The sequence below is a fragment of the Stegostoma tigrinum genome, chromosome 23 (assembly GCF_030684315.1).
Source record: "Stegostoma tigrinum isolate sSteTig4 chromosome 23, sSteTig4.hap1, whole genome shotgun sequence".
Lineage (NCBI taxonomy): Eukaryota > Metazoa > Chordata > Chondrichthyes > Orectolobiformes > Stegostomatidae > Stegostoma > Stegostoma tigrinum.
This window is the reverse complement of record NC_081376.1, coordinates 3,843,680-3,871,239: the sequence shown is the minus strand read 5'-3', so window position 1 is coordinate 3,871,239 and position 27,560 is coordinate 3,843,680. Positions and strand designations below refer to the sequence as shown.

Sequence of the window (27,560 nt, the reverse complement as noted above, 5' to 3'; positions counted from 1 at the left end):
GTGAAAATTTTTTTTAATGCTTTTGCATTCAAAACCTCTGCTTCCTTGAGCACCGATCTTCAATAGACATCTTCACCTTTTTTGTGTGTGACTCCATTTTGTTGGAGTAGTGGGGACAGGGTTGACCTGTTGTCCCTGGTACATTCAACATTAATGATGCTGTGCATGTATCCCCAGGTCAAATTCCTCGTTTAAAGAAAATCTCCAACAGCTGAGCTGCATTAATACTATTCACGTTGCAAATTTTTGTTCCATGTCATAAGGAGAAGTAATTGTGAATTACTGAAAACATTAAACTGCAGAAGGACTACAACACAGTGTTCAAACAATAATCAAGCTGCGACAACTTGTTGTCTTATTTCTGAAGGATCTGTTATGCAGACTTATAGCTGCCACTCTTTGAGGAGGAGTGCAAACCCAGTTTGGATACAAATATTCAATTTGTCACTATTGTTATCATAATAGACTTTTTACTGGTCCATTACAGTACAGTCTAGGTTTAAAATGTTAGAGGAATTAAAAAGTCAGCCAACATTTGCTTTTAGTTAAGCCTACCATAAAGCCCATGGTGACTTCAACATATTTAGGAGATGACTGAAGCCAGATAACACTTGGAACCGTTGACGCATCCCTTTCATTAAGAACTTACTTTGGAAGTATGTGGTTGCAAAGTTTAGTTGATTGACAGTCTCAAAACTCTTAAAGTTAACAAATTGTTCATTGTATCTTTTTTAGTGTTATTTAAGGACTTTGTTCAGTGAGTAAAGGACACCCACAGTCGGTCTTTGTAAAGACCTCTGCACTGGATTTGTGAGACTGAGGTGCGCATTTGGAAAGAAGTGGCATCTACACCCAGGACAAGAGTTAAACTTTAAACTACCTGCGTATTGTGTTACTTGGCAGAGTTGAGTTTCAGTACAGCTGGAAACCATCCTCAACATATGATCGATGTCACATGCAGAGTATGTGGAACACTGCAACAATTAACAACACATGGAGTGTGCAGAGTGATCCTGAGATAAGGGACTTTGGAAATTGCTGAGATACTGCACTCTTGTTTCTTTTCACTAACTTGCCTGGCTAGAAGTACCAGACACTCCCAAGAGGTGATAGTAATATACTGGGCAAGATTTGCTGATTTTGAATTTATGGATCAAGAAAAATTTGTTTGGAGAAGATTCAAATACACCGCTTGATCTCTTCTTACCTCATTGTTACTTAAAGACTGAAATAAATTGAACGATTTGATTCGATTTATTATTGTCAAATGTACTGAGATACAGTGAAAAGTATTGTTTTGTGCACTATCCAGGCAAATCGTACCTTACATAAATACACCAGGGCACTAGAACAGAATGTAATGTTACAGCTACAGAGGAGATGCAGAGAAAGATCAACTCTAATATAGGCACATGATATAGTCATATGTAAGACACCAGAAGTACTGCTGTATTTTTGCAAAACTTTTCAGAAAACAGTCAATGTTTTAACTGTAGCAAGTAGAAAAAAGGCCGCAGGATGGTTGGTTGAAGCTATAAGAGTTCACCGTGTTGGCACTGAGTCAATGTAGGGCACTAGTGGAGTGAAGCTTGCTCTTATGAAGCATTAACAGTCTAAAACACACAAACATTGCCTTTGGTATCATACAAAGTTCATGCACCAACACTAAACACAAATGCTTAGCAGCACAACCCTACTAAACTTGAGGTGGGCTTTGATATTAAATATATTTGAATTCTAATATATCTTTTATTAAGATGACACTATATTTCACTAAATTGCTAGCCACCTTGAGACACCTTTCAGCTCTTAGCCATCTGTACTGAATGTATATGTTGCGGAATGGCTTTTCTGGAGAAATACCTCTATTCCAAATAGCAGTAATGATAAAGAAATAGCATAGGAAAAAGTCTGAGGCATGTACTCCTACAGCACACAATCTTTGCACTCATACTATGATCAGTGCTGCCGCATCCTCAGTTGTCCCTGCACTGGCTTTTTGACGTTTTGGTGTGGGTGCTAAGTTTGCATTGCGGCTTATGTCCCCATCAGCAAGATTGACAGTGTAATTATCAGCATAAATGGGACTGGGGTCATTCTAGGCCAAACTATTACTGGAACATAAAGCAAACCTCTCCTAAGGGCTGAATTGCCACTTTGTTTATTGACATCCCTCCTCTAACTGGGGAATGTAAAGTTTAATTCAATAAAATATTCACTCTGACAGGAAGTGCTTAGGACTCTATTGCATTCTCCTCTTGCTAATGCAACATTGTGAACTTCTATTAAACGAATAAGAATTAGTGTTTGATTTATTTCTGCGAAAGTCTCCTCCAAGTCTCGGAATGAGAACTATTTCCTTTTTCTGTGTAAGGTTTTGTGGGCTACCTCCCAATTCTTGCCATTCTGCTAATCTGTTAATTACCCACTAACCTGCTTGTTTAACCAAGGCAGGTGTTACACTCAAACCCATTTAAACAGCCCAGATATAACCTATTGTAAATGTATAATACACTTTAAAGACGTGGATAAAAGTAACAGTGAGAATTGTACTCAACCAGACCTATTCACATACACAAATAAGATTGGATTCTAGACCAAAGATTTGTGACTGCTAATAGTGGGCAGCCAGAAATTTAATAACTCATCCAGTAATCAAACAAAAAGATAATTAATGGGATAACTCCTGAACATCAGAATTCAAATGGGGCATTGGATCTCATTTGTTAAGGACTATTGTGGTAGTGTCCCTACCTTTTGAGCCAGAAGACCTGGGTTCAAGTCCCAACTCAGTCCCAGCACTGCTGTCTGCTAGTCCCAGGGATCTGGTTCAATCCCACCTTTGGGTGACTGTCTTTGAGGAGTTTGCACATTCTCCCCGTGTCTGCGTGGGGTTTCCTCCGGGTGCTCAGGTTTCCTCCCACAGCCCAAAGATGTACAAGTTAAGCGGATTGGTCATGCTGAATTGTCCCATAGTCCAGAAATGTGCAGGCCAGGTGGGTTAGCCATGCTAAAGGACATGAGGCAAAACTAAATCAAATCAATGAGATGTACACTCTCTTTCGGTTGAGTTTGTTTTCTCTTTTTCTATCTATAAATAGTTCAGTGTATAAATAGTTTTTATACCAATTGTTACTTTAATTGTAACATTAAGAGAACATGTCCAGTTCATATTTCTTCACATATGTAGTTTATATTTCAACACCCATTGCAATACTTACTTAAAAGAAAAACGTTTAAACAGGCTAACTTGTGGTAAGATTGTCGAAAGCTAAGTTAGGAAATCAACTAAATTTTAATGAGGGTGAAAGTGTTCTCAACATGTTGATATTTGAACATCTATTGCATTCAATTGTAATTGGAAATTTAAAGCCTTTCAGTAAATGTTACCATTTTAAAATTCTTTGAACAGACACTCATGCCAAGAAAATTGCCTCTTTGCTTTATGTAAAAGCTAGTGACTTAATTCAATTTTGCCCTTAATTTTATGATAAGAGCTTTCTGAGTAGGTTTAATCTGATTTGAGGAGGAATTCTAATCCAACTCAAGGCATCTATAACTTTTGCAAGATTACCCGATACCTTACCACAGTTTTGTAAGGTGAATTCCTCCAGTTCGACACCTTTAGTGTTCATGTACTGGAATTTGGAAAAGAATAACACTAAGCACATAGCCAGACTGAAGGTTAAGTGACCCCTGAAGGTTCAAACCAATTCATCCAGCTCTATGCTGGCTGACTAAAGCCATCCATCAAACAGCGGGTTGAAAGGAGTTGCATTGAGGTCATAAACTATAGCTGGAGGTGTCTGATGGGTTGCCTCCTGAGACTGTTTACACTTTGCTGTATGTTTCTAAGGCTGTTAGGCTGTGAAGGGCAAAATCTTTAATTCTGAAGTGAAAGAGTGACAGAGTAATTTTGTTTTGCGGCTGGAACTTCCCATTACATTACATTTCTTAACTGTTAAAAGATACCAGAGATGGTTTGGAGGAAGTCTTTAAACTGCTCTCGCTCATTTAAGTTCAATTCCCAGGTCACTGTCTATTCCACACTTGTTTGGTTAGGTTTGGGCAGAACTGTGTCGCCGTGTTCACACCATGATCTGACATTTCCTTACATTAGAATCAGACTCTGTTTTATTTAACCATTCCTCACTCTACCGCAGGAATGGAAAGATATTCTGAACAAGCCAGTTTAGTAAATTGGGACCAAATGTCCCACAACCAGTGTAAAAGTGTTTACAACCGATTTTTTTTTTCTGGCAGAAAAGCTTTTAACTTTATTTCTTTTATTTTTCTACTCTATACTAAGAAGGACTGAAATGTTGAACTTTTAACTTAATTCTTAAGTTTTCTATTTTGTACCTGAGATTTTGTACGTTGGTATCTTCGTACCTAAGATGACACCGCAAATGGCAGCTTTGTTCACTGTACACTGTATCCCTGTACTTGAGAGCACCTGACAATAAAATGTAATGCTAATTCTACAAAAACACAAATCAACCAAACCAAAGAACATACATTCTTGTTGATTTTTAATTTTCTTTTGCCTTTCTTAGTCACGTTACTTCACTTTTGAAGTGTAAAGGCAACTAGTGTTAGATATGTTTCTGAACTGGACAATCCAGTTTTAATTGAATTGTCTGGTATTTTCAAAATCCAAGTTGAAAAATCATGCCTTTTTTAAACATCTACTTCCTCTTCATGCACCTGAAATTTTTTCTTCAGCATCTCCTGATGCTGAAGCATTAATCGTTAACGCTTTCTATTCCGTTTCATCAGGGGTAAATTAAATTAAATTAACTTTTGTTGTTACAATATCTCCATCAATGCAGCAATCCCTCAGCAATGTGATGAACTGATTAGTGTAATTTCATTGTCACTAGTCCAGCCTCTGTGTCTGAAGTTTGTGGCATCAATCTACCTTTTTATCTTGAGTCTCTTTGCTGCTGTGAGAGTGTAACTGTTCTCAATTGCTGGAGAAAGGGCTTTTTAAGCAGGTTTTGGCTGTCCATGGCAATAGTACCCACATTGTAATTTTGTTCATGCTTCACCAGAATCCGGCCACAATTAGAACTGGAGCAATAGAGATTGACTGAGGGTATTTATTTTCTGTTCATCTTCCATTGGCATCACTAGCAAAGCCTCAGTTTGTTACCTATTTCTATTTGCCCTTGAACTGAGAGGTTTGCTGGGCTTTTTCAGAAAGCACTTAGGAATCAAACACAGTCGCATGTAGGCTAGACCAGGTGAAGACAGCGCATTTCCTTCCTTTAATCAATATAAGTGAACCAGTTGTGTTTATGTTCACCACTACTGAGATCATAGAATCCCTGCAGTGTGGAAACAGACCCTTCTGCCCAACAAATCCACACTAACCCTCAGAGCATCCCTCCCAGACCCATCCCCCATACCCTACCTAACCTACACATTCCCAGACACAATGGGAAATTTAGCATGGCCAATCCACCGAACCTGCACATCTTTGGACTGTGGGAGGAAACTCGAGCACCCGGAGGAAACCCACAAAGACATGAAGAGAATGTACAAACTCCATGCAGACAGTTGCCTGAGGGTGGAATTGGACCCAGGTTCCTGGCTCTGTGAGGCAGCAGTGCTAACCACTGAGCTACCATGCCACCACCATGAAATATTAGCTTTCAATTCCAGATTAATTGAATCTAAATTGTCCCAGCTCTTTTGTTAGGATTGGAGCCAGTGTCTAACAAATATTAGACTTATCCTCTGGCTTGCTAGTCCAGTGCTGTTACGATAATGTCACAGCCTTCCCAAATGTGGTCACACTGACACAGATGTCATTTTGATTTCATGTTTTGATATTTGAAGTAACCTGTTTGAGCACATTTTAAATTTGTTCTTGGTGTTGGCGCTATGGGCCATCCCTGCACTTTTTCCCCATTCCTAGCTGCCCAGAGGACAGCTAAGTGTCATCTGCATTGGTGTGGGTCTAGAGCCACATATAGGCTAGACCAGGGAAGACTAGTCATTCCGTTCCATTCCCTTCCCTAAAGGAATCAAATGGGTTTTTTCCCAAGAATTGACAATGGTTTCACGGTCATCATTAGACTTTTAATTCCAGACTCTTGTTATAACTTGCCATCTATCATGTCCAGAGATGTGCAGGTTAGGTTGACTGGCCATGCTAAATTGCTAGCAGAGTTCCAGGATGTGCAGGCTAGATACATTAGCCATTGGAATGCAGGATTACAGAGATAAGGTAAAGGGTGGGTCTGGGTGAGACGCTGTTTGGACGGTTGGTGATGGGCTGAATGGCCTGCTTCCGTAGTGTAGGTATTCTATAAATATATTACCTGGGTCTCTGGATTAATCAATGTCACCAGGCCATCGCCTACCCATTTATTTATTTACCCATCACCTCCAGAGCAGGTGGGACTTGAGATCAGATCATTTTGTCTCTCGGCAGGGTCAGTATCATTGTGTCACAAGACCCCATCTAAGAAAATGTATACTTGCATGAAAGGGACTGCAGAAAGAGTGTGTACAGTGATAAATAGGCAGTGTTGGGAAGATCGTTCGGGTTGAATGGGTTTTTATTTTGTTCTCTGGAATTTGGGAGAATGGGATCTTGACTCGTGGAAAAGTATAACACTCTCCAGGGGTTTGACAGGGTAGATGCTGAGTGTTTTCTCCTGACTGCAGAGTGGGGAAATATGGGTAACCGTCTAGGGATCGGGGTGTCCTAATTGGGACTGAGATGAAGAGAAATATTTTCTCTCTTAGGCAATTAAGAGCTCTCTAAGCCAGAGAGCTATGAGTGCTTGATCAGTCAGTATATTCAATAATTCGATTGAACATTCGAGGATAAGGGAATTCTGGAGATTCACACAAGGAGGTATGATTTCATTGAAACTCTCAAAATTCTGACAGGGTGTGATAAGGTGGTTCTAGCTGGGGTGGTTTTCCTGGATGGTGACCCTAGAAACAGGGAACAGGATCATATAGTTCACATCAGGCTGAGTTGAGGAGGAATTTCTTCACTCTCAGAGCGTGGTGATTCTTCGGAATCTTCCACACCGTGTTCAAGACACAAACCTATTTTCTGGAGGTTAGTGACCTAAAGGAAGAGGGGAGATAGTGAGGCAAAGTTGAGTGAAAGAATTAATCAGCCAGATGGACAATAGAACATAGAACATAAAACACTACATCACAGTACAGACCCTTCGGCCCTCAATGTTGTGCTGACCTGTAAAACCAAACTGAAGCCCATCTAACCTACAATATTCCATTATTATCCATATATTTATCCAATGACCATTTTAATGCCATTAAACTTGGTGAGTCTACGACTGTTGCAGACAGGGCCTGTTGCAGGGCCTTCTACTGTTGCAGATAGCGGGGAAGACTCAATGGATTGAATGGCCTACTCCTATTCCTATGTTTTTCATTGATTGAAAAGGGCAGCCATGACCTTCTGGAATAATGGGGCAGGCTCAATTGCCTCCATGACCTAACCCCCCTGGTCCCCCACATTCTTTTGTTTCTGACTTTGCTAAGATCAGTGCCCCTTGTTACTAATCATCTGCTGCAATAATCTTTCTTATTGCTATTCTTGGCTCCGAAACTTCTAAAGTAAATTAGGGTGAATATAATTTTACTAAAATCTGAATTTGATGTGGGCAGAATTTGGAAAGCCGATGTATTAAATGGCTGTGGTTACATCAGAGGGATATTCTGCTCTTTTCCAGGAAGCCTGTTCTGTGGGTACAGATTGTGGAGAACAACAATTTATAATTTATGCAGTTGCTAATGGGGGAAACCTTTCCATTGTTACATGTATTAGTGCACACAAATTCACCAAGGCTCCTTAGACAGCATCTTCCAAATCCATGACCATTTCTACCTAGAAAAACAAGGGCAGCAGATACATGGCAACTCCACCACCTGCAGCTTCCCCTCCAAGCCACTCACCATCCTGGCTTGGAAATATATTGCCATTCCTTCAGTGACTTGGAAATATATCAACATTTCCTCACTGTCACTGAGCCAAAGTTTTGGAACCCCTTCCCTCATGGCATTGTGGGTCTCCTATAGCACGTGGACTGAAACAGTTCAAGAAGGCAGCTCCTACCACCTTGTCAAGGGCAACTAGGGACAAGCAATAAATGCTGGCCCAGCCACTGATGCCCACATCCCATGAGTGAATCAAACAAAGTTCGTTGTTCTGGAGAGTTACCAATGCTAAATCCAGTGTTACTCAACTCCATCTGAATGTAAGTGAGAATCATAGAATCACAACAGTATGAAAACAGGCCATTCTGCCCATCAGGTCCACATTTACCCTCTGAAGAGCATCCCACTCAGACACATCCCCCCCAACCCTATCCTATACGCTTCCACTTACAGTGGATAACCCATCTAGCCTGCACCTCTCTGAACACTGAATACAACTTTGCACAGCCAACCCACCTAACCAGCACATCTTTAGACTGTGGGAAGAAACCGGTGCACCCAGAGGAAACCCACACAGACACAGAGGAATGTATGTCTGGAGTTTGCACAGTTTCCTGAGAGTGAAATTGAACCCGGTCTCCAGTGCTATGAGGCAGCAGTGCTAACCACTGAGCCGTCGTGCTGCCTAAGTTGATGATCAGATAAGTCCTTGGGACAGAAGCTGCCCCATCTTCAGCCAGAAATATTTTGAGTTAGAACTACATCAACTGTTAGACATCAATCCTCTCTTATCTCTTCTCAGAAGACACTTTTTGCTGGTCCATTGTGGATGAAAGCCTCTGGTGGACAAGATACATAATGTAGTTTTCAAAACACTGAACCCATCTTTAGATTTTCTAAAATCTTCATGTCCCAGTTTCTCAGAAACATAAGACTATAAATAAAAGAAACATGTTATCTGTTCGCAAAAGTATCCCAAAATGACTTTGATTTGACATTACCAGTCACTTGGGGATGACGTGGTTTGCTTATTATAGTGTATTTCAATATTCTGGGTTTACCCTGCCATATTTCCTTTGTTCAGCTAAACTATTGTGCACTCATTATGCAACAATGTAACTCAAAGTAATCAAACAGGGTTTGAACTATTTTTGTATGAAGCATCATACAGATACTCCAGTTATTGAACAGCTTCTGGCCGCAGTTTACTGCTTTGAGAAGAAGGGAGGCTTTATTGAAGAAAAATCCCATTTGGCATAAGCCCGCATGTTGAAATTATCGTGGTTTTTGAATAGCCCTTTGTGGGACTGTGGTGTTTCATTCCAAAAATGATTAAAATAAACCCATTAGTTGACAAGAAGATTACATGTTTTCAACAAAATACTTTCCAGAAACCAAAAATGTGACAAATTAAAGCTTTAATTCCTTTAGTTTCACGAAACTTAATTCGCAGATAATTTTAACTTTGTTATTGGAGGAAAAACAGGTGATGTGAAATTGATGCCTGATTGTCTTGAAATCCAAGCATTCCGATCTCTCCTGTTTTACAGTCAATGACTTTTTAAAATTATAGTTAGTTCCCAAGCCCCCATGTAGTGAAAAATTATTTATTTCCAGAAGCATTCCATAAGACCTAAAGATATAGAGCAAAAATAGACAATCCTCGATAATCTGACTGATTAAAACACAGCCTTGAATATACATAATGGCCGAGTCTAGGCAATTCTCTGTGGTAAAGAATTTCACAGGTTTACTACCCTCTCTGAGAAGAGATTCCTCCTCAATCCTGCCTTAAATGGGTGATCCTTTATTCCATGGTCCTAAACTGTCTCACAAAGGGAGACAAGCTTTCCGTACCAACCCTGCCAAATCCCTCAGGATCTTACATGTTTTTAGCAAGGTCACCTCTCATTCCTCTAAATTCTTAATAAGTACAAGCCCAACCTCTCCTCATAAGACAGTCCCTCCTTACCTGTTATCAGCCCAGTGAACCTTCTCTAGACTGTTCCAAATGCAAGTACATCTTTCCTTAGATAAGGGGCCTAAAAATGTTCACAATGTACGCTGTGGCCTGACTATTGCCTTGCAGAATTTTAGCAAAACCTCCCTTCTTTTTAGAACATAGAACAGTACAGCACAGTACAGGCCCTTCAGCCCACAATGTTGTGCCGACCTATTATTCTACTCTAAGTTCAAACAAACCTGCATGCCCTTCATTTTACTACCATCCATGTGTCTATCCAAGAGTCGCTTAAATATCCCTAATGTATCTGACTCCATTACCACTGCTGGCTCAGCATTCCATACACCCACCACTCTGTGTAAAGGACCTCTGACATTTCCCCTACACCTTCCTTCAGTTACCTTAAAATTATTCACCCTCATGATAGTCATTTCAGACTGGATAGTCATTGTTTTTTAATCAAACAAACACAAGAGACTGTTGGAGAAACTCAGCAGGTGTGACAGCATCTGTCAAGAGAAATTGAGTTAGTATTCTGAGTCTGTTTTGACTGTCCAGAACTGCTTTTATACTCCATTCCCTTCTATTTCCCACTTGCCTTCTTTATTATCTAATTTCTGCTCCTATGTTATATGGTCTTGTGGCTTATGGTCTTATAAAGTGTTGAACTTGGATATTTAGCTTTTTGTGATTTATGACAAGGACTCCGAAATCCCACCGTTCTGTAGCTTTCTTCAATCTTTCTCCAATAAAATAGTATTCAGCTCCTCTATTCTTCTTACCAAAGTACATAACGTCTCTCGGACTTGATCAAGTTTTTGAGGACATAAAACCAAAAGTTGTCAGAGGGCAGAGCGGTAGAAGTCTACACAGACTTTAGTAAAGCATTTTGACAAGGATCTGCATGGTAGACTCATTAGTAGAGTTGGATCACATGGGATTCAGGTAGAGCTTGCCAATTGAATACAAAATTGGCTTCTCATTAGGAGACAGAGGGTGATAATGGAGGATTGTTTTTCAGGCTGGAGGACTGTGACAAGCAATGTTCCACAGGGATCAGTGCTGGGTCCACTCTTCGTCATTTATGTATGCAATTCGGATGAGAATTTAGGAGATATGGTTAGTAAATTTGTGGATGAGGCAATGAAGGAGGATTATCTAAGATTATAACGGGAACCTGATCAACTGGACCAATGGGTTGAGGAGTGGCAGGTGGAGTTTAATTTGGATAAATGTGAGTTATTACATTTCGGTGATACAAAGAAGGACAGGAGTTATACAATTTAGTAAAACCTGGGGTAGTGTTTTTGAACTGAGAGACCTAGGCGTTCAGGTACGTAATTCTTTAGATGTTGCATCGCAGGGTGGTTAGGAAGGTTTTTAGCCCACTTACCTTCATTGCTCAGATCATTGAGTATAGGAGCTGGAACATCATGTTGCAGTTGTACAGGATGTTGGTGAGGCCACTTTTGGAATATTGTGTACAGTTCTGGTCACCTTCCTAAAGGAAGGAGATTATTAAATCAGAAAAGGTTCAGAAAAGATTTACTGGGAGTTGCCGGGACTGGAGGGTTTGAGTTACAAGGAGAGGCTGGATAGGCTGGGGCATTTTTCACTGGAGTGTAGGCGGTTGAGAGTGACCTTATTGAAGGTTTATAAAATCATGAAGGGCACAGATAAAGTGAACGGCAAAGGTCTTCTCCTTAGGGTGGGAGAATTCAAAACTAGACGGCATATTTTTAAGCTGAGGGGAGAAAGATTTAAAAGGGACCTGAGGGGCAACTTTTTCTCAGAGGGTGGTTTGTATGTTGATTTGTTTTATTGCTGTCACATGTACCGAGGTAGCAGAACAGAGCACTGAATACAGTGTTACAGCTGCAGAGAGATCAGAATTGACAGACGTCTCAAATGGTCAAAAGCCTGATAACAGTGGGGAAGAAGCTGTTGTTGAATCTATTCGTACTTGTATTCAAACTTTTTTATATCTTCTGCCCAACAGAAGAGAGTGGAAGAGAGAATAACCAGGGTGGTAGGGGTCTTCGAATTTTGTATTTACAATCATCTGCCAGACAGTAGTAGATGTAGGCGCAGTTACAACATTTAAAAAACATTCCGACAGGTACATGAATTGGAAATGTTCAGAGGAATATGGGACAAATGTAAGCAAGTGTGACTAGTTTAGTTGAGGAAATTTGGTTGGCATGAATGAGTTGGACTGAAGGGCCCATTCCTGTGCTGTATGACTCTATGACTTTACTTTCTTAAATTAATATTGCTTCTGCCAGGTTGGTGCTCATTCACTTCTCCTGTGCATTTCCCTTTCGAGCCTCTGTGTCATCCTCACCGTTCTCCTCAGCCAAGTTATAGATATTTCACATAATTCTAACTCCAGCACCGATACCTCTGCTACACCTGTAGTTATAGGTTGCCATCCTAAACATCCCCCTCTTTTCTCAACTTTGTCTTTCATTGGTTCGCCAAATCATCTATCCATGCTAATATGCTGCTTCCAACGCAATAGATCATAGCTAACCAGGTAGTAACTACCACTCCACATTCCTGCCAACTGTCCCCCACCAAAAATTTTCCTACCCCTTGCTTACAAATCATTCCACCTCTAAGAAGTATAAGTAGCCTTATACTACTTATCAGCTGTTTCCAGTGTAACTCTCTACCCGTAACACCTTGAACTACACAGAAACCGCTAACCCCACCTTTGCTGATCAGATTGCTCTTCAGTATGATTAAGATGTCTCACTGTAATTTTTGAAAACCACAGGTTCCCAGGCTTGCCAGCAGCTCTAATGTAGGGAGGAGTGCAGCTTGGATTCGATTTCTGTATTGAACAAGCGTGTGAGTTTCAATTGAGCATAGGCCATTGTCCCACTGAATTGCCTTGTAGTTTTCACCATCTACGGTTAAAAATAGAGATTGGCCAACTTTTTGAAATACAAATGAAACCAAGTAAGAATTAGCACCTTCAAGGAAGAATAGGAAAGCAAATGGGAGCTAGAAATTATTGAACTCCAAACAATCAACAATATAATTCAGGAATGAGGCCAGCAGTTTCTAAACTATGGTCTTTTTGCACTTTCACATTCCCATCGGAAGGTGTGTGGCAATTTTGCTGGCAGCCAATTGATTTGTGTTACATTAAGACATAGCTTGCTTCACTTTCTCAGCGGCTAAGTTGTTTTTGTGATAGTTGAGAGCTCACAAACATTAAATCTACTTGTTTGTTTTTGGCTGCAGGAGCATGTAGACCATGCAATGATACAGAAGTCCTTATGGCTGTGTGCACAAGTGATTTTGGTAAGTGCTTTTAATTATTCTCACCACATTTCTGCAATGTTTGCCTTTACTTTCACAAACTTTTGTTTGTCTTTGTCCGTAACTGAAAAACTCTAGAACATAGTGTCCAGGCCTAATGGTATGTTGACTATCCATCTGTGGTGCTGGGAGATCAGCTGGGTATATCAAAAAGGAGGGAAATTAATTACTTAATTTGTGATCAGCGATAATAGGAACTGCCGATGCTGGAGAAACCAAGATAACAAGGTGTGGAGCTGGATGAATATGCCAAATTGGCCCATATTCCCCAGGGATGTGTACGCTAAGTGGATTAGCCATAGGAAATGCAGGGCTACAGGATATTGGGGTTTGGACTTGCCTGTTGAAGCAAATAAATACACTTCTCTTTCTGCTGCAGCAAAAAGCTGGAGTTTGCTCTCTGTTGCTGGATTGATTCTTTCAAGGTTCCTTTTCTCCTGGACTGACAGAGAGACAGTACATGAGCAAAATCTGTTTTGCTGAATTTGCCTTTGCCAAGGGTGTGTCTTTGGGATACCTCTATATTAGATCACTTCATGATTGGCATTTAAATAATATATCAATTTGTTAAGTGTTTCAACAGAGTTAAAGGTAGGCCAATTCTTTTTTTGTTTGTATTTTAGCTGTGTTGTAAGAGTAAAGTGTGTCTTGCTTAAAGCCTAATGGTGGACCAATCACATCTGCAACACAGTGCCTTACACTTGCCTTTAAATAAAATAAAAAGTTGAAGTCTAGGCTAGCTCCTTGATGTATTGTGAGGGTGTTTGATCTGGCCCAAAACAATGTTCCGTGATCAAAGGTTGGGAATGCGTTCAGTTCAATGTCCACCATCCCCATCAATCACACAGTAACAACCTCAACTAGTATGTTAGATTCAGAGCTTCAGTGTGCCCCTCCTGCTTGCAGCCTCGGGCTCCCACAAATCTCACACATAATATGTGCTGTTCCACTATGACCAGCAAAGCCCTCAAACAAACAGCATCACACTCACTGATACACCTTCTTATCTCTTGTACAGCACAAGTGATTCAAGAAGGCAGCTCACTGTCACCTTCTTGATGGGCAATAAATATTGGCACAGTTGGCAAAACTCACTGCATGAACAAATGTAAACAAATAACTACAGCTATCAGGAGCCAATCAATGGTATATCCTTGTCCTGATGGAGATGGTGTGAGCTGAAGACTGAAGCAGCTGGTACAGGCACTCTCAATTTCCAAGCTGTGAGTAATGTAAACTTGCCCCTCTCGTTACCCTTCTCCTGGTAATGCCAGCCCCATGCCTTCACCTACTAAGGACCTGACCATCTGGCCAGGTATTTGGGGAGGGGCCAAGAAGAGGAGAACAAAGTTATGAACCAGAGACACTGCCACCTCCAGCACCAGCTCAAATACCAACACCCTAGCTGGAATTTAATGCCCTCCCTTGCAGTGAGGTTGTTGACAAAGATGGCAGAGGAACACCCCCGTCACCCACTTTCCCTTCTCTACCCTGGTTAGGTTGATCATAGCTGGAGAACAGACCCTTAAATTCATACAATCCCTGCAGCATGGAAAGAGGCCATTTGGCCCATGGAGAGTCAGGGGCAATAATTGTGGCCCCATCCCACCACCATTCTTTAGATTAAGATCCGTGGGCAGGGCTGGGAGGTCCTCACAATGCAGGAAGCATGATCCTGGATAGAATTCCCACAGCTACCCTTGGCATTGTTGGTGAGTGCCTTCGCTTGAAGGACCCACTGCCAGACTGGAGGATTTGGCATCAGGACTAGGCTTGTGGACCTCTGCACCTACTGCTGCGCCCACTTGCTCACCACCCAATGCTGCCATACCCTCGCTCCCTGCTTACCTGTGGTCTGGATCCATCAACTTACCTGGCGGTGCCTAGGTGTCACACCCCAACCATTGGCACTGCTGTTCAGCACTGCTGCTGGTCCTTGATTGGGTGGAGTGTGGAGGGTCAGTGGCAGAGGCACCATGGAGCAGATCTTCTGCAACATTAGGTAGTCCAAAGATTTGCACGTTAGGTGAATTGGCCATACTAAATTGCCCATAGCATCCAGGGATGTTTCGGTTAGGTGGGTTTGGCATAGTGAATGGGTCAGGGTGTGTTGCTCTTCGGAGGGGCAGTGTGGACTTGTTGGGCCGAATGGACTGTTTCTGCACTTCAGGGATTCTATGATGATCATCTGAAATGTTTAGCTCTGAGGTTTAGAGAGATGTTGATTTTAGATAAAGGAGCACCTCTACCTAAATAAACTTTATTCAAACAAACCTTACAATTTTTAGTCCTTGTTAGCAAATTTAACCAAGCTATTCTCGTTTACTCAACTTGCTAAGGCCATTCAGTCCATCATACATTCAACAAAGGCCTCTTTTTGACAGTCTGGCTTGTACCAAGTCAGTTGTAAAGCTGTGATGATTATTGCTAGTTGTGTGTAACTTCACAGGACAAATTTCAATTCATTCAAAATGTGGGGTGTGCCACATTGCGGTGAATAGTGCTGAACAAGGTAATAGATAAGGAAGGATTAGTCTGAGTCAAACTGAAGTTCCAGTGCTCTGATATATAACATTGCCACCATGAGGAGTCTGGGCAGATCTGAGTAGCTGTAGTGGGAGGCAGTCCGGTCTTCCACTCATATGGAAGGAGGCAAAGTTCAGATGTATCCAGGCTATGGCACCACCATTGCAACAAATAGTATGAGATGTACTCGAGGGGAGGCTGCATATGCCTGGTCAGGAGAACAGAAGGGTGTAGTAATAGTATGTGATGGAGGAAGATGGAAGGTGTCTTGTTTGGTTCATGAGTAGTGGTCTAGATTGGTTGGGCCAACTACATTTATGCAAGTAAACTGTGTTTTAAAAACTGCTGCACCTAAAAGAAACCAGATTGGACCTCATGATGGTGCATTTGTTCCTTGGTCAGATTGTTGGCTGATTTCTGACATAGTTACACTGTTGGTCACATTACTGCTTGACTACAGAGGAGAGCATCGCTTGAGGTTCTCATTTGTTTTTTTGACTGTGCCCGTGCCCTGGAAGTTAGGCGAAGACAGCATTAAACTCCCCAAGGTGATGGCCCAACCTGGTGGAATAGTTTGGTACCGCTGTCCATCAAGTCTCACGTGGGACGATTTAGATGAGGCCCAGACGACAGAGAGTACATTGGGAAGGAACCAGTGCATTCAGAGGGAATTCTAAGGATTTCTGAGATGGCGGGACTGACATACGAGGAGAGACTGAGCCAGTCGGGATTGTATTCACTTCAATTTAAAAACATAAGGGGATTCTCATAGAAACCTATGAAACTGTAACAGGATTAGTTGCAGGATGGGTGGAGAACCCATGCCTCTAGGAATTTCAGTGCCAGTCTATGTACGGTATACCCATACTTCAATCAACAAACATACAGAATTGGACCCCATATACAAACCCATTCAGATCAAAACCAGAAGTGACAGTACTCACCATAATGGACCAGACCGTATAATTCCCAACCGAAGCAGAATAACATCGCTTCATCAGAGGCTTCACTAATGCTGGCGACAAAACCTCAGAACAAAAACAAGCCAGCTCGGTGAGCAAGTCAACAACCTAATCCACAAGCTGAGCTACAAGTCTTTGCCAAAACTTTAAGTTGTGCTTTCAAGATGGAAATTGATAGAATTACTGTGGCTAAAGGAATCAAGGGATATGGAGGAGGGTGGGATCAGCCATGATCACATTGAATGGCAATGTAGGCTTGGGGGGGTGAGCGTAGAGTTATTCAGCGCAGAAACAATCCCTTCAAGCCAACTTGTCCGTGCCAACCAGCCATCCCAATCTCACCTAGTTCCATTGGCCAGCATTAGGTCCATATCCCTATTAAACCCTCCCTTTTTTCTTATATCAGCCTGCGTCACTTGCCCTGGCAGCTCATTCCATACACCCTCTGCGGCCTACTCGCGCTCTCAGCTTCTGTGTGTCTGTGTTTTTATGAAGCGGAGGAGAAGGAAAGGAGAACTTTAGCGAGGTGTCTTCTCAGTGACTTTACTGGAGCTGGATTTTATGCTGGACACAACTTTGCAAAAGACTTGAACATTCTGTTTGTGTCAAAAATAGCTTCTGATTGCGTGATTTACGTCAAATTGCAATTAGTAACATTTCAAAGGGGGAAATGTTCTACATCACCTTAACCCCTACAGCCTGGAAGTAGACCATTCAGCCCACTGACGTCCAAAGGGCATCTAGCCTAGACTCTCACCTTCAACCCTATCCCTGTAACCTACATTCCCACCTAATCCAGCAAGCTAATCCACCTAGCCTGCACATCTTTGTGGACTATGGGAGGAAACCGGAGCACCTGGAGGAAACCCACGCAGACACGGGGAGAATGTACAAGCTCCACACAGACAGTTACCTGAGGCACAAGTCAAACCTTGGTTCCTGGTGCTGTGAGGCAGCAGTGCTAGCCACGGAGCCACTGTGCTGCGCTGTGATGTTACTTTGCAGGATAAATATGTTAACGCTCCTATCAATTGGAAATGAATTTCAAAAACGCATTGTTCTTTTCAGTTATGATCCCATGGTGTATGTTCAGAAACTGTTTCGAGTTGCATTTTGGCCCATCTTAAATCTCAGGCAATCTGCTTCAATTCACAATGTACATTACCTTAAACAGCACTGGGATATTTCTGGTCCACGTCTTTGCCCTTTGAAACTCCCTTTCTCGCCACATCATGGTGCTGACATAAAAGATAATGGAATCAAGGGTTATGGGGATAATGCAGGAACAGGATACTGATTGTCGATGATCATAATGAATGATGGTGCTGGCTCAAAGGGCCGAATGGCCTACTCCTGCACCTATTGTCTATGCCTCACTGGTGAATGTTGTTGAGCAGGACATTGTTCTCAATGGCACAACTGCTCTGCTCACCTTTGGAGCCTGCGGAGGAGAGGCACCGCCTGCATCTTTGCCAGCCATCTCGTGGCATGGAGACTGAGGTTGAGTTTAGCTAGCATGAATCGGTGGTTCAGATCCAGTAACAGATACAGTCAGCCATTTGTAGAACCGTTTAGCTCTCAGTTGGATTATTTTTGCAGAGGGCATATTGTCAGTACAATTGTTCTTAGTACTAATGTGTTGGAGCAGCACGGTGGCTCAACGGTTAGCACTGCTGCCTCACAGTGCTAGGGATCTGGGTTCAATTCCACCCTCGGGCAACTGTCTGTGAGGAGTTTGCATGTTCCCCCTGTGTCTGTGGGTTTGCTCTGGTTTCCTCCCACAGACCAAAGATGTGCAGGGTAAAATGCTCATAATGTCAGGGGTGTGTAAGTTCAGTGGATTAGACGTTGGGAAATATAGGGAAAGGAAAGGAGGATGGGTCTGGGTGGGCTGGCCTTCAGATGGGCAGTATGGACTTGTTGGGCTGAATGGCCTGTTTCCACATTGTAGGGATTCTATGAATTCAGCTCTGAACAAGTCACTGGAGTGGTACAATGCCAGTGCTGAAATATTGATACCTGGATTTAGAAACTGAGGGATGCAAGATGACATAATCCTGTGGCCCATTTATGGCTCTCATTTTGTTTTCCCTTACGAATTAAAGTTCAGTTTGGCACTAACATTGCGCACAAATGTATTGTCAAAGATTTTTTTTCAGCTAGAGGTATTGTCACAGTGCCAATGTTTGGCGATTCAGTCCCTTGTATTGCGTGATTCAATGTCAATGTCAAATTTCAAGATAAACTGTTAGGGGAGAAGGCATCATCAAGAATTGACTTCTATTTATTGCTTAACACAGCTTTTCATGATAATCTGAGACATACCAAGCTCTGATCTTACTGTTAAAGTATTAAGAGAATATTCCCGGAACTCTGTCTATCTTACACCTTCTATCTTATCCCATATAACTAACTTCACCCATGCTGTGCTATTTATTTCCAGTGGGGAGCAACTCCTTGACAACAATATAATGCTGCTCCAGCATCCTAAAGCCCGAACACAATGCAGTTGCATTTTCTTTCCTGAACCAGGACAGTTGTAGGTTCAGATCTGACTTCAGCAGGACACCAGGCAGATGGCCTTGTGTGCTGCTGAGGGAGTGCTGCTGTGTCAAATTCACACATTCCAAGGTAACCAGTATCTGTTAACAACATCTGATGTCCAAGAAAAAGGCAGCAGTGATTGAACACAACAGAACTACATGTCAGGGGTGTGATGGAATGCCCCACGCTTGCCTGGGGGTGTACAGCTCCAACAACATTCAAGAAATGTAACACCATTTGGGACAAAAGAGCCCACCTGATTGGCACCAAATTCACCGTTCACTCCCTCTGCTACTGGTACTCAAGAGCAGCAATGTGTATTATCTGTAACATGCAGCAACTCACCAAGGCTCCTCCAACAGGCCCTTCTGAACCCATGACCACTTCCATCCGGAAGGCCAAGGGCACCAGGTACCTGGGAGTGCCACCTGCAAGATCCCAGTCCCCAAGCCACTCGCCATCCTGACTTGGAAATACATCACCATTCCTTCACTGGGACAGAATCCTGGATTTCCCTCTCTAACGGCATTTCCCTCTCGAACAGCACAAAGACTGCAGTGAGTTAAGAAAACAGCTCACTACCATCTTAAGGGCAACTAGGGACAAACAATAAATGCTGGCCCATCCAGTAACACCCACATTGCAGAAAATAAATAAGTATGAAAAACTTGTGTCCAAAAATATTGGAAATAGCAGATTGGCGGTGTAACTGTAAGTAGGCTGCTGGCGGTGAATGGGTTAATGATAGTTTGCACACAGACTGGGAGCACGAACTGTAATTCGTGATCTCAAACTTCTACTGCTCTGCTGTCAGCTCTCACGGTCTACTGAAAGTAAATGGCCGGTGAGTAATTTATCCTACCATGGTTGGATGAAGCCATGATTTGCAAGTTTAAATGTATGTCAGGCTAAAGGGGACATGACAACCACATCCTGCTAGCAAATCCCACACTGCCTGGCTGTCCCTGTCTCTCTCCAAATTCCTATCTGCTTTCCCTCTCCAATGACTCTCCGCACGAATGTGGTAGTTTGCTAGTTCCCGAAACGATCAAACAAGAAATAGTCGTATCCCACCATCTTGACAGTGGATTAACTGTAAATTTGAGAAGCATGTTCAAAAATAGATGCCAACTCTTTGCCGGGAGATGGATTTTAAACAAAAGGCAATACAGTTCCTCTTCATGAGCAGTAGCCTTCGACGTTCAGAATAAACACAGTAAGGGGGCTCGTCACCATGGTTTTTCCACCCAGCCTTAAAGCATCTCCGTTTCTTGTGGAGATTTTGATTTGGAAACCGATTAATCCTGTAAGTAACCCACGAGGAAATTTGAATTCACCTTTTGAATAAGATTTTATTGTCACGTGTACTCAAGTACAGGAAGATGGGGGTGGGGGTTGGGGTACAGTGAACAGTGTACTAAGTCGCCAATCTCTGGCACCATCCTATGATACAAAACCAGAATGTTTGAAAAAAAAACAATAGAAGTAACAGAAGCAGTCAACAGAAAAGTTTCCAGATCTTACAGTCCTTTATTCAAAGAAAAGGGAAAAAGTCCAGATTTTAAAGTCTTATTTCCCCAGCCTGGAGTTTCGGTCAGCCTCCTCCTGGGACACACTCAACTGATTGACTTTGTCTTTGTCTTTGCTTCCATCTTGGTTTATCAGGAAGGGCTGTGGATTTAATGGAAAATGTTACTTTGGAGTTTAGCGGGACCATGTTTGGAGTGATTAACTGACTCGGTTGAACTTTTTGCCAGTTGGGACTTTGGATGCCATTGGAATCCAATGTGAATCCTATCAAAGATCTAAACTGTAACTCATTACTTAATGAATCTTAAAGGCATCAAAACCCAGTTTTATCGGCATATTTACAGTAGCATATTCTAAACATGTCGATGGAAGCACATGGCTGTTAAGTTTGGGGAATTGACATCTATTTTTACTTCATTAGAATCATAAGTTTGGTCAAATTTATATAATTATATATCTGCCAGTTCAGGTAAAATAGAAATTTACATTTGAAATGTTGAAAATATAAAATGGTTGTACAGATGAAAAGGTGCCTCTCTAGCCCTTATCTTCCATTTACAATGTGCCCAGCTTCATATTGATCACATAGTGATGTGCACATTTCCTTGGCCTTTGCTGTCCCATTGAATTGAAAGATTTTTATGTTTCAGTAAATTTTGTTAGTGCTTTTTAATCTTAAATTAATAAAGTAACGTGGCTTTTCCTCATGATTGAGTGAATTCATGGACCTGATGTCATCTAATGCAGCTGTGGAGCTCAAAGACTCCAAATTTGATTTGTGGTCTATTAGATGATGGTAATGAGGAGTGTGATAGCATCTGAGGCTAGACAACAAAGGGAGAAATTGGTTAAGGTTCCTGCAAGTGATTATGTTGAGAAAGTATGTGTGCCGTGTGTCTGTGGTTTGAACGAGGTTGGATTTTGCTGTAATATCATGGATGACCAAATTCGTATGCATTGACTGGATTTGCAACTTTTTAATGTGATAGATGCAAAGGGCCACTGGTACCAATGGAACAATATAATATCTACTGTTACACTGGAAAAAGAGAGCAACAAAGTGAAATGTGGGGGTGAGTTAGGGGAGGTAATTGAAACGCTGAGGATTCTAAGTTTGAAATTGAATGGTACAACAGTCTTTCCATTTAAAACCCTCTTCAGAATGAATTAGTTTCCATCCATTTTAACACCACTTTGCACTGTAGAACATTATAGCTTGTGTAGTGAGCAATGATTTATTAAGTTTTTATTGGATACATGAAGACAGTGCCATGCTGTCTTTATCCAGTATAAATATCCTGTTTAAATATATTAGCATTGCAGAGGATTATCATTAATCTGAGGCTGTATGGCCCACTATTAATCTGACTGATAAAAGTGGGGTGAAGACTTGGCATCAACCATAATTATAGTCTTATCTATACTCAAAATGAACCCAAGACAGACTTTTTCAGAGTTTACTGGCCTTCCTATCATTTTTTCCTCTTTGTTCTTATTTAATGGTGCATTTCTTAAAAGCATTTTTCAAAAATATGGATGGTTAATTGCCAAATGCATGTGGATAGATGCATATGAAATATCCGGAATTCCTGATTTCCACCGCTTGCAAGGATTTGGTTGTTTTGAAGGCATTGGAAATGACCAAACTAGCCTCTGAGAAATGTCGCAGGTATGTGGATGCAAAATGGGGAAACCTTGAAGTATAGGGAGTACCTGATTTTAAGAGCATTCAACTTAAGATTGCTTGTGCTTACTAATCATTTGAATTTTACAGCACAGGAGGAGGCCATTCAACCCATCGTGTCTGTACTGGCTCCTGAAAAAACTACCCAGCTAGTTCCAGTCTCCAGCCCTATCTCCATACCCCTGTGTGGGACTGCAGGGCTATCATTCTTTTTCAATTGATTCATTTGTGGAAGACGGGTGTTGCTGGCTGGCCAGCAGTTACCTCCCATCCCTAGTTGCCCCTGGGAAGGTAGGGGTAAGCTGCCTTCTCGAATTGCTGCAGTCCACTTGCTGTGGGTTGACCCACATTGCCATTAGGGAGGGAATTCTAGGATTTTTATCTGATTTTAAAGATGCAACATGAAAAGATCCTGTTCTTATGAATGGCTATTTTACATTACGCTGCATTGTGTTCCAACTTGGGTACAAATGGACTTGCAAACAGCCTCTGCAACAGAGTCCATTTGCAACGCGGGGACTCGCCTGTACCTTGTTAGCAAGTTGGAGACCATAGCCAATTTGTCAAGGGCCTGCTGAAACCACAGGAGATTGGCTTTGCTGTGTGGGTCAGCAACCTCATTAGCTGCCTCTTCCCTCGTGCTAAAGCTCCATTTATTCTCTTCTTCAAACCTGTTATGTTTTATCACAGCTGGGATACCGGGCCCTAACTGTATGGATGCTCCTGTTTGAGTTGAGGATGAATCTTCTCCGTGTTGATGCACTTGATTGGGATGGGGAGAGGGTGAGAGCAAAACCTTGTCCCCCAACAGCAAAAAGTGACTGGAGACTATCACATAGGGCCAGGACCTGGTATGCCAATTTGCAGACTGCTCTGGTGGTTTTCCAACGAGTTATAACAAGGACCCACTTCAAGGGCCAGGCATTTTTTTGAGGCCTCTTTCTGCTATTGGTTGGGGACAACACTCACTGCTGCAGTTCAAGGTTATACAGGTGTGTTCGGTGTTTGGAAATTAGATGGTGTGATGTTTCTCCACTACCTTGTACAGAATGGGATTATCACAAGACGGAATCACTTTTCACAACTGGGATGAAATACAATGAATTTTAATGGTGCATCCTGTGTATTTTTCTGCAATCTGTTCTTTCTTTGCAGACACTACTTTGGAAGTTTAATCTGCATTTTAGCTTGCAGGTGTAACTTTCACCAAACAGCACAATTATAATTTGAAAAGACAAGTACTATTGAAGATGTTAGACTATTACGTAATGCATGAAATTTGTACAAATTTGCTGTCAGCTACAAATGTTAATATGTGCTGGCCTTGGGAAGTAGGGACCAGCACTGAGGTCTCTCTTTATGAATACTCAGAACCATATTGACTTTCAGATAACCTACCAATGAGCAATAAAAGTGGAGTGAGCAGCGATGGTAGTAGCCATTGCCATTATTTTTAACCAATTAATTTCTCACTATTACTCAATTGATGATAGGGTCCTGTCAAACAGAGAGACCTGGGGGTTCAGGTGCATAGTTCCTTAAAAGTTGCATCACAGGGAGACAGGGTGGTACAGAAGATGTTTGGCACAAAAATAGAAGTTGCTGGAAGCTCAGCGGGTGCTCCAGTTTTGTCCCACAGTCCAAAGATGTGCAGGTTAGGTGGATTGGCTACGCTAAATTCCCGATAGGGTAGCGGGATGGATCTGGGTGGGATGCTGTTCGGAGAGTTGGTCCGAATTCAATGAGACAAATGGCCTGCTTCCACACTGTAGGGATTCCTTGAAATGTTGACCAGGCCACTGACTAATTCGCCAAAATATACATTTTGTCAAAGTCAAAGTTCTGCACTGCTGGATCCAAAGAAATGGTTTTGCAGTTATGTCTTATCCTGCAGTATTCACAAGACGCTAAGATCTTTTCTCTTGTTTTTTTTCCAGTGGTGAGGGGTCACATTCGTTCAGTGTTCCACGATGCAGAGCGACAGGAGTCTATCGTTAGCGTGAGCACCACCAAAATTTATAGACAGAAGTACACCCTCTTTCACCCAATAGGAAAATACGGAAAATCCTTTGGGGAAGTCAGGACATTTTTGAAGTGTGGCGTGAAGCAAGGAGTTGGGAGCTTCATTTTCACAGGCCATGTCCACTTTGGAGAGGCATGGCTTGGATGTGCACCTCGCTACAAAGACTTTAAGAGGATCTCTGAAGTGGCCAAAGAAGCACACGAGAATCAGTGCGAGATTGAGTCAGACTGATGCTGTTTAAATAATGAAGCCGAATTTTAAATCGGCAGGAAAGGACTGTGAGACATATGCCACGATGGTCCATTGAGAATTACATTGTGAAGGAATCCCTGAAGAGAAGGCTTTGGAGTCAGTTGCTTCATTGTTCAGAGAGAATGACTGCGACTGTGCTGGTAACCTGTCAATGTGCTGACGACACTGTGGGGTTGATTTATTGCCCAATGGGAACAATTGTTATTGCTCAGACCACCCCCGTATGTCCCTTGGAGAGGATTGGAGGGGTGATTCATTGTCCAAGGCAAACAATTGAGAACATGCACTCAGCTACACTTTGCGAAGGAGTCAGCTCTGGTCGAAGATTAAATTCGTAAAATCATTTCATATCTGAACACTTGTGGAACACTCCACAGCTAAAAAACAAATGTTTCTGCATCCCGATAGAACATTCCATGTATAAAGAATACACACTGCAAGACTCTGTAGTTGCATACCAAGGATCTTTTCACCCAAACAGCCAGTAATACAGAAACTGTTGATCTGTTAATGACTGCAGTTTTAGCACCTGACCAGTGCATCTCAGATCGTCTGCCTGAGGCAAAGCCTGATCAACCTTCCATGATTCGTAATGAGAATGTTTACTTTGTATATTTTTGTTATATTTATAATTTTATTCGGTGCAGAGTTAGCAGGACAGAACTGCAGTCTATAAAATTGGAATCTCTAAGTCAGATATAACAGTTCAAATACTGAACACATCAGTGCAGGTAGTTCTATAACACAATAGTTGCATTCCTGCATGAACTTGCCCTATAGAAAATCACACAACAGAAAATCACCTAACAGGGAAATCGCTGTAGAAAATCGCTAAACCTTTACAGCAGAAAGTTTGCATTCTTCTAACAGCATCCACTATTCATCAATCACATTACAGCCATTTCACATTAACGAAACATGTTATAGCAGAACTAACTGTACTGGTAACCAGAAATCCAGTTCTACAGCATCAGTAGATTTATCGCTTCCAGTTAATGTTCTTATGGATCGTCGACATCTATTCAGAAGTTCTCTTTGCACCACATGACCTCGTCTCTCAAAGTGTAGGATCCCCATTCAATGTCCTGGAGTTACTGTCTTTTTTTCATGATCCCTAACAGAAAGCTGAGCTCTTATCCTCACATTCTGTTTGTGAACTAAGTAGTAATTGTTGCATCAATTACTTAGGATATGGACAAAATGCGTGCTTAGTAAATTTGAAGAACTAGGAGAGTTTGGGATTTGGGAATTTGGAATGGTGGGTGCATGTGTGGAGACAGGGAAAGGCTTAGGGGAGGACTTATACAATTAACGGTAGGGCCCTGGGTAATATTATACAACAGAGACCTAGGAGTTCAAGTACACAGTTCTTTGAAGTGTGCATCACATATGGTTCTGTTATAAGAAGGCATTTAGCCCACTTTCCTTCATTGCTTAAACCTTTGAGTGTAGGAGTTGGGACATTGGTGAGCCCTCTTCTGGAGCATGTGTCCAGTTCTGGTCACACTGTTATCAGAAGGCTGCTATTAAATTGGAGAGGGTTCAGAAGAGATTTACCAGGATTTTGCTGGGAATTGAGTTATAAGTAGAGGCTGGAAAGGCTGGGACTTTTTTCACTAGAATGGAGGAGATTGAATGGTGACCTTGCAGACGGTTATAAAATCATGAGAGGCATGGATAGGGTAAATAGCAACAACCTTTTCCCTTGGGGGAGTGAGTGTGGAGTTCAAAACAAGGGGGCATATTTTTAAGGTCAGGAGAAAGTTTTAAAAAGTACATGAGGGGCACGGTTTTTAGTGGTTTGTGTTTGGAGTGAACTACCACAGGACATGGTGGATGCAGGTACAGTTGCAACATTTAATAGACATTTGCACAGTTACATGAATAGGAAAAGTTTGGAGTGATATGGGTCAAACGCAGGCAGATTGGACTAGTTTAGTTTGGGAACATGGTCAACATGACTGGTTGGACAGAAAGGTCTATCTCCATGCTGTATGACTGTATGACTAGGACCTGTACTCAGATTTGAGTGGAAAATACGGCATAGACTAGTGAATTGAGTAAATTTCTGGAGTTTACAAGATGCCTACCACTGTACGGAAAACCAATCTGCGATATTGGAAGACTTAAACTCTCAAAATTGAACAGTTTAATTTGAAAGGGAATTCAAATTGTATGTTTGTCCAATTATGAAATAAACCTGGAACAAGTGATAAAATTTGCCAATATCTTCACTGTGCTTTTGTTAAACGTTAGAATTTTTTTAGCTTGCCGGACATTGTACCCAAGGAACATGGTGTTAACTGCGTATTCATGTAACGTATTTACTATAATGTTATTTTCTACGTCCTTAGTTATGTTTGTGTGTCTGCAGCTAACTTGGGTGTACATGGTGTAAATATTTATGCTTTAAAAAAAATCCTAAATTCAGTGGATGGAACAATTGAGACCTTCTGAGTCTCCATGTATAAATATGGCTGTAGTTTTGTTCTTTAAGAATATACCTCTGTTTTAAAAAAAATCTGTTTTTACAATTGAAAAGTTTATTAAAATCTGAAACAAATTCCCATTCACAATAACATCCCGTGTGAATTGTTTCTATCACACCACAATAGAGTGAATGGTCACTTCTTGTACTTCATTTAGATTTAGGTTGTATTGTCATGAGTACTGAAGTACAGGAGTACAGTGAAAAGTACTCAAAGTTGCTATTCCCATTGCCATTTTAGGTTCAAAGGTAGCTAGGTACAAATTTAAAGAGAAAAGCCTCCAATACAAAGGAGTTTAAAAAGAATATCGGTAAGGTTTTAATCCGAG

The 27,560-nt window shown here is 41.6% G+C and overlaps 1 protein-coding gene across 1 annotated transcript in view; it reads left to right on the top strand.

Annotated features, from left to right (window-relative positions):
• metrn (meteorin, glial cell differentiation regulator) overlaps nucleotides 1-27,292 on the top strand; it is a 47,506-nt gene extending 20,214 nt beyond the window's left edge. Inside the window, exons 3-4 of the mRNA XM_048552706.2 lie at nucleotides 13,145-13,204; nucleotides 24,406-27,292. Of these exons, the coding sequence (XP_048408663.1) occupies nucleotides 13,145-13,204; nucleotides 24,406-24,722 (377 nt within the window). The 3' untranslated portion in view covers nucleotides 24,723-27,292. The remainder of the gene's footprint in view (nucleotides 1-13,144; nucleotides 13,205-24,405) is intronic.
• Nucleotides 27,293-27,560: the final 268 nt, after the last annotated feature.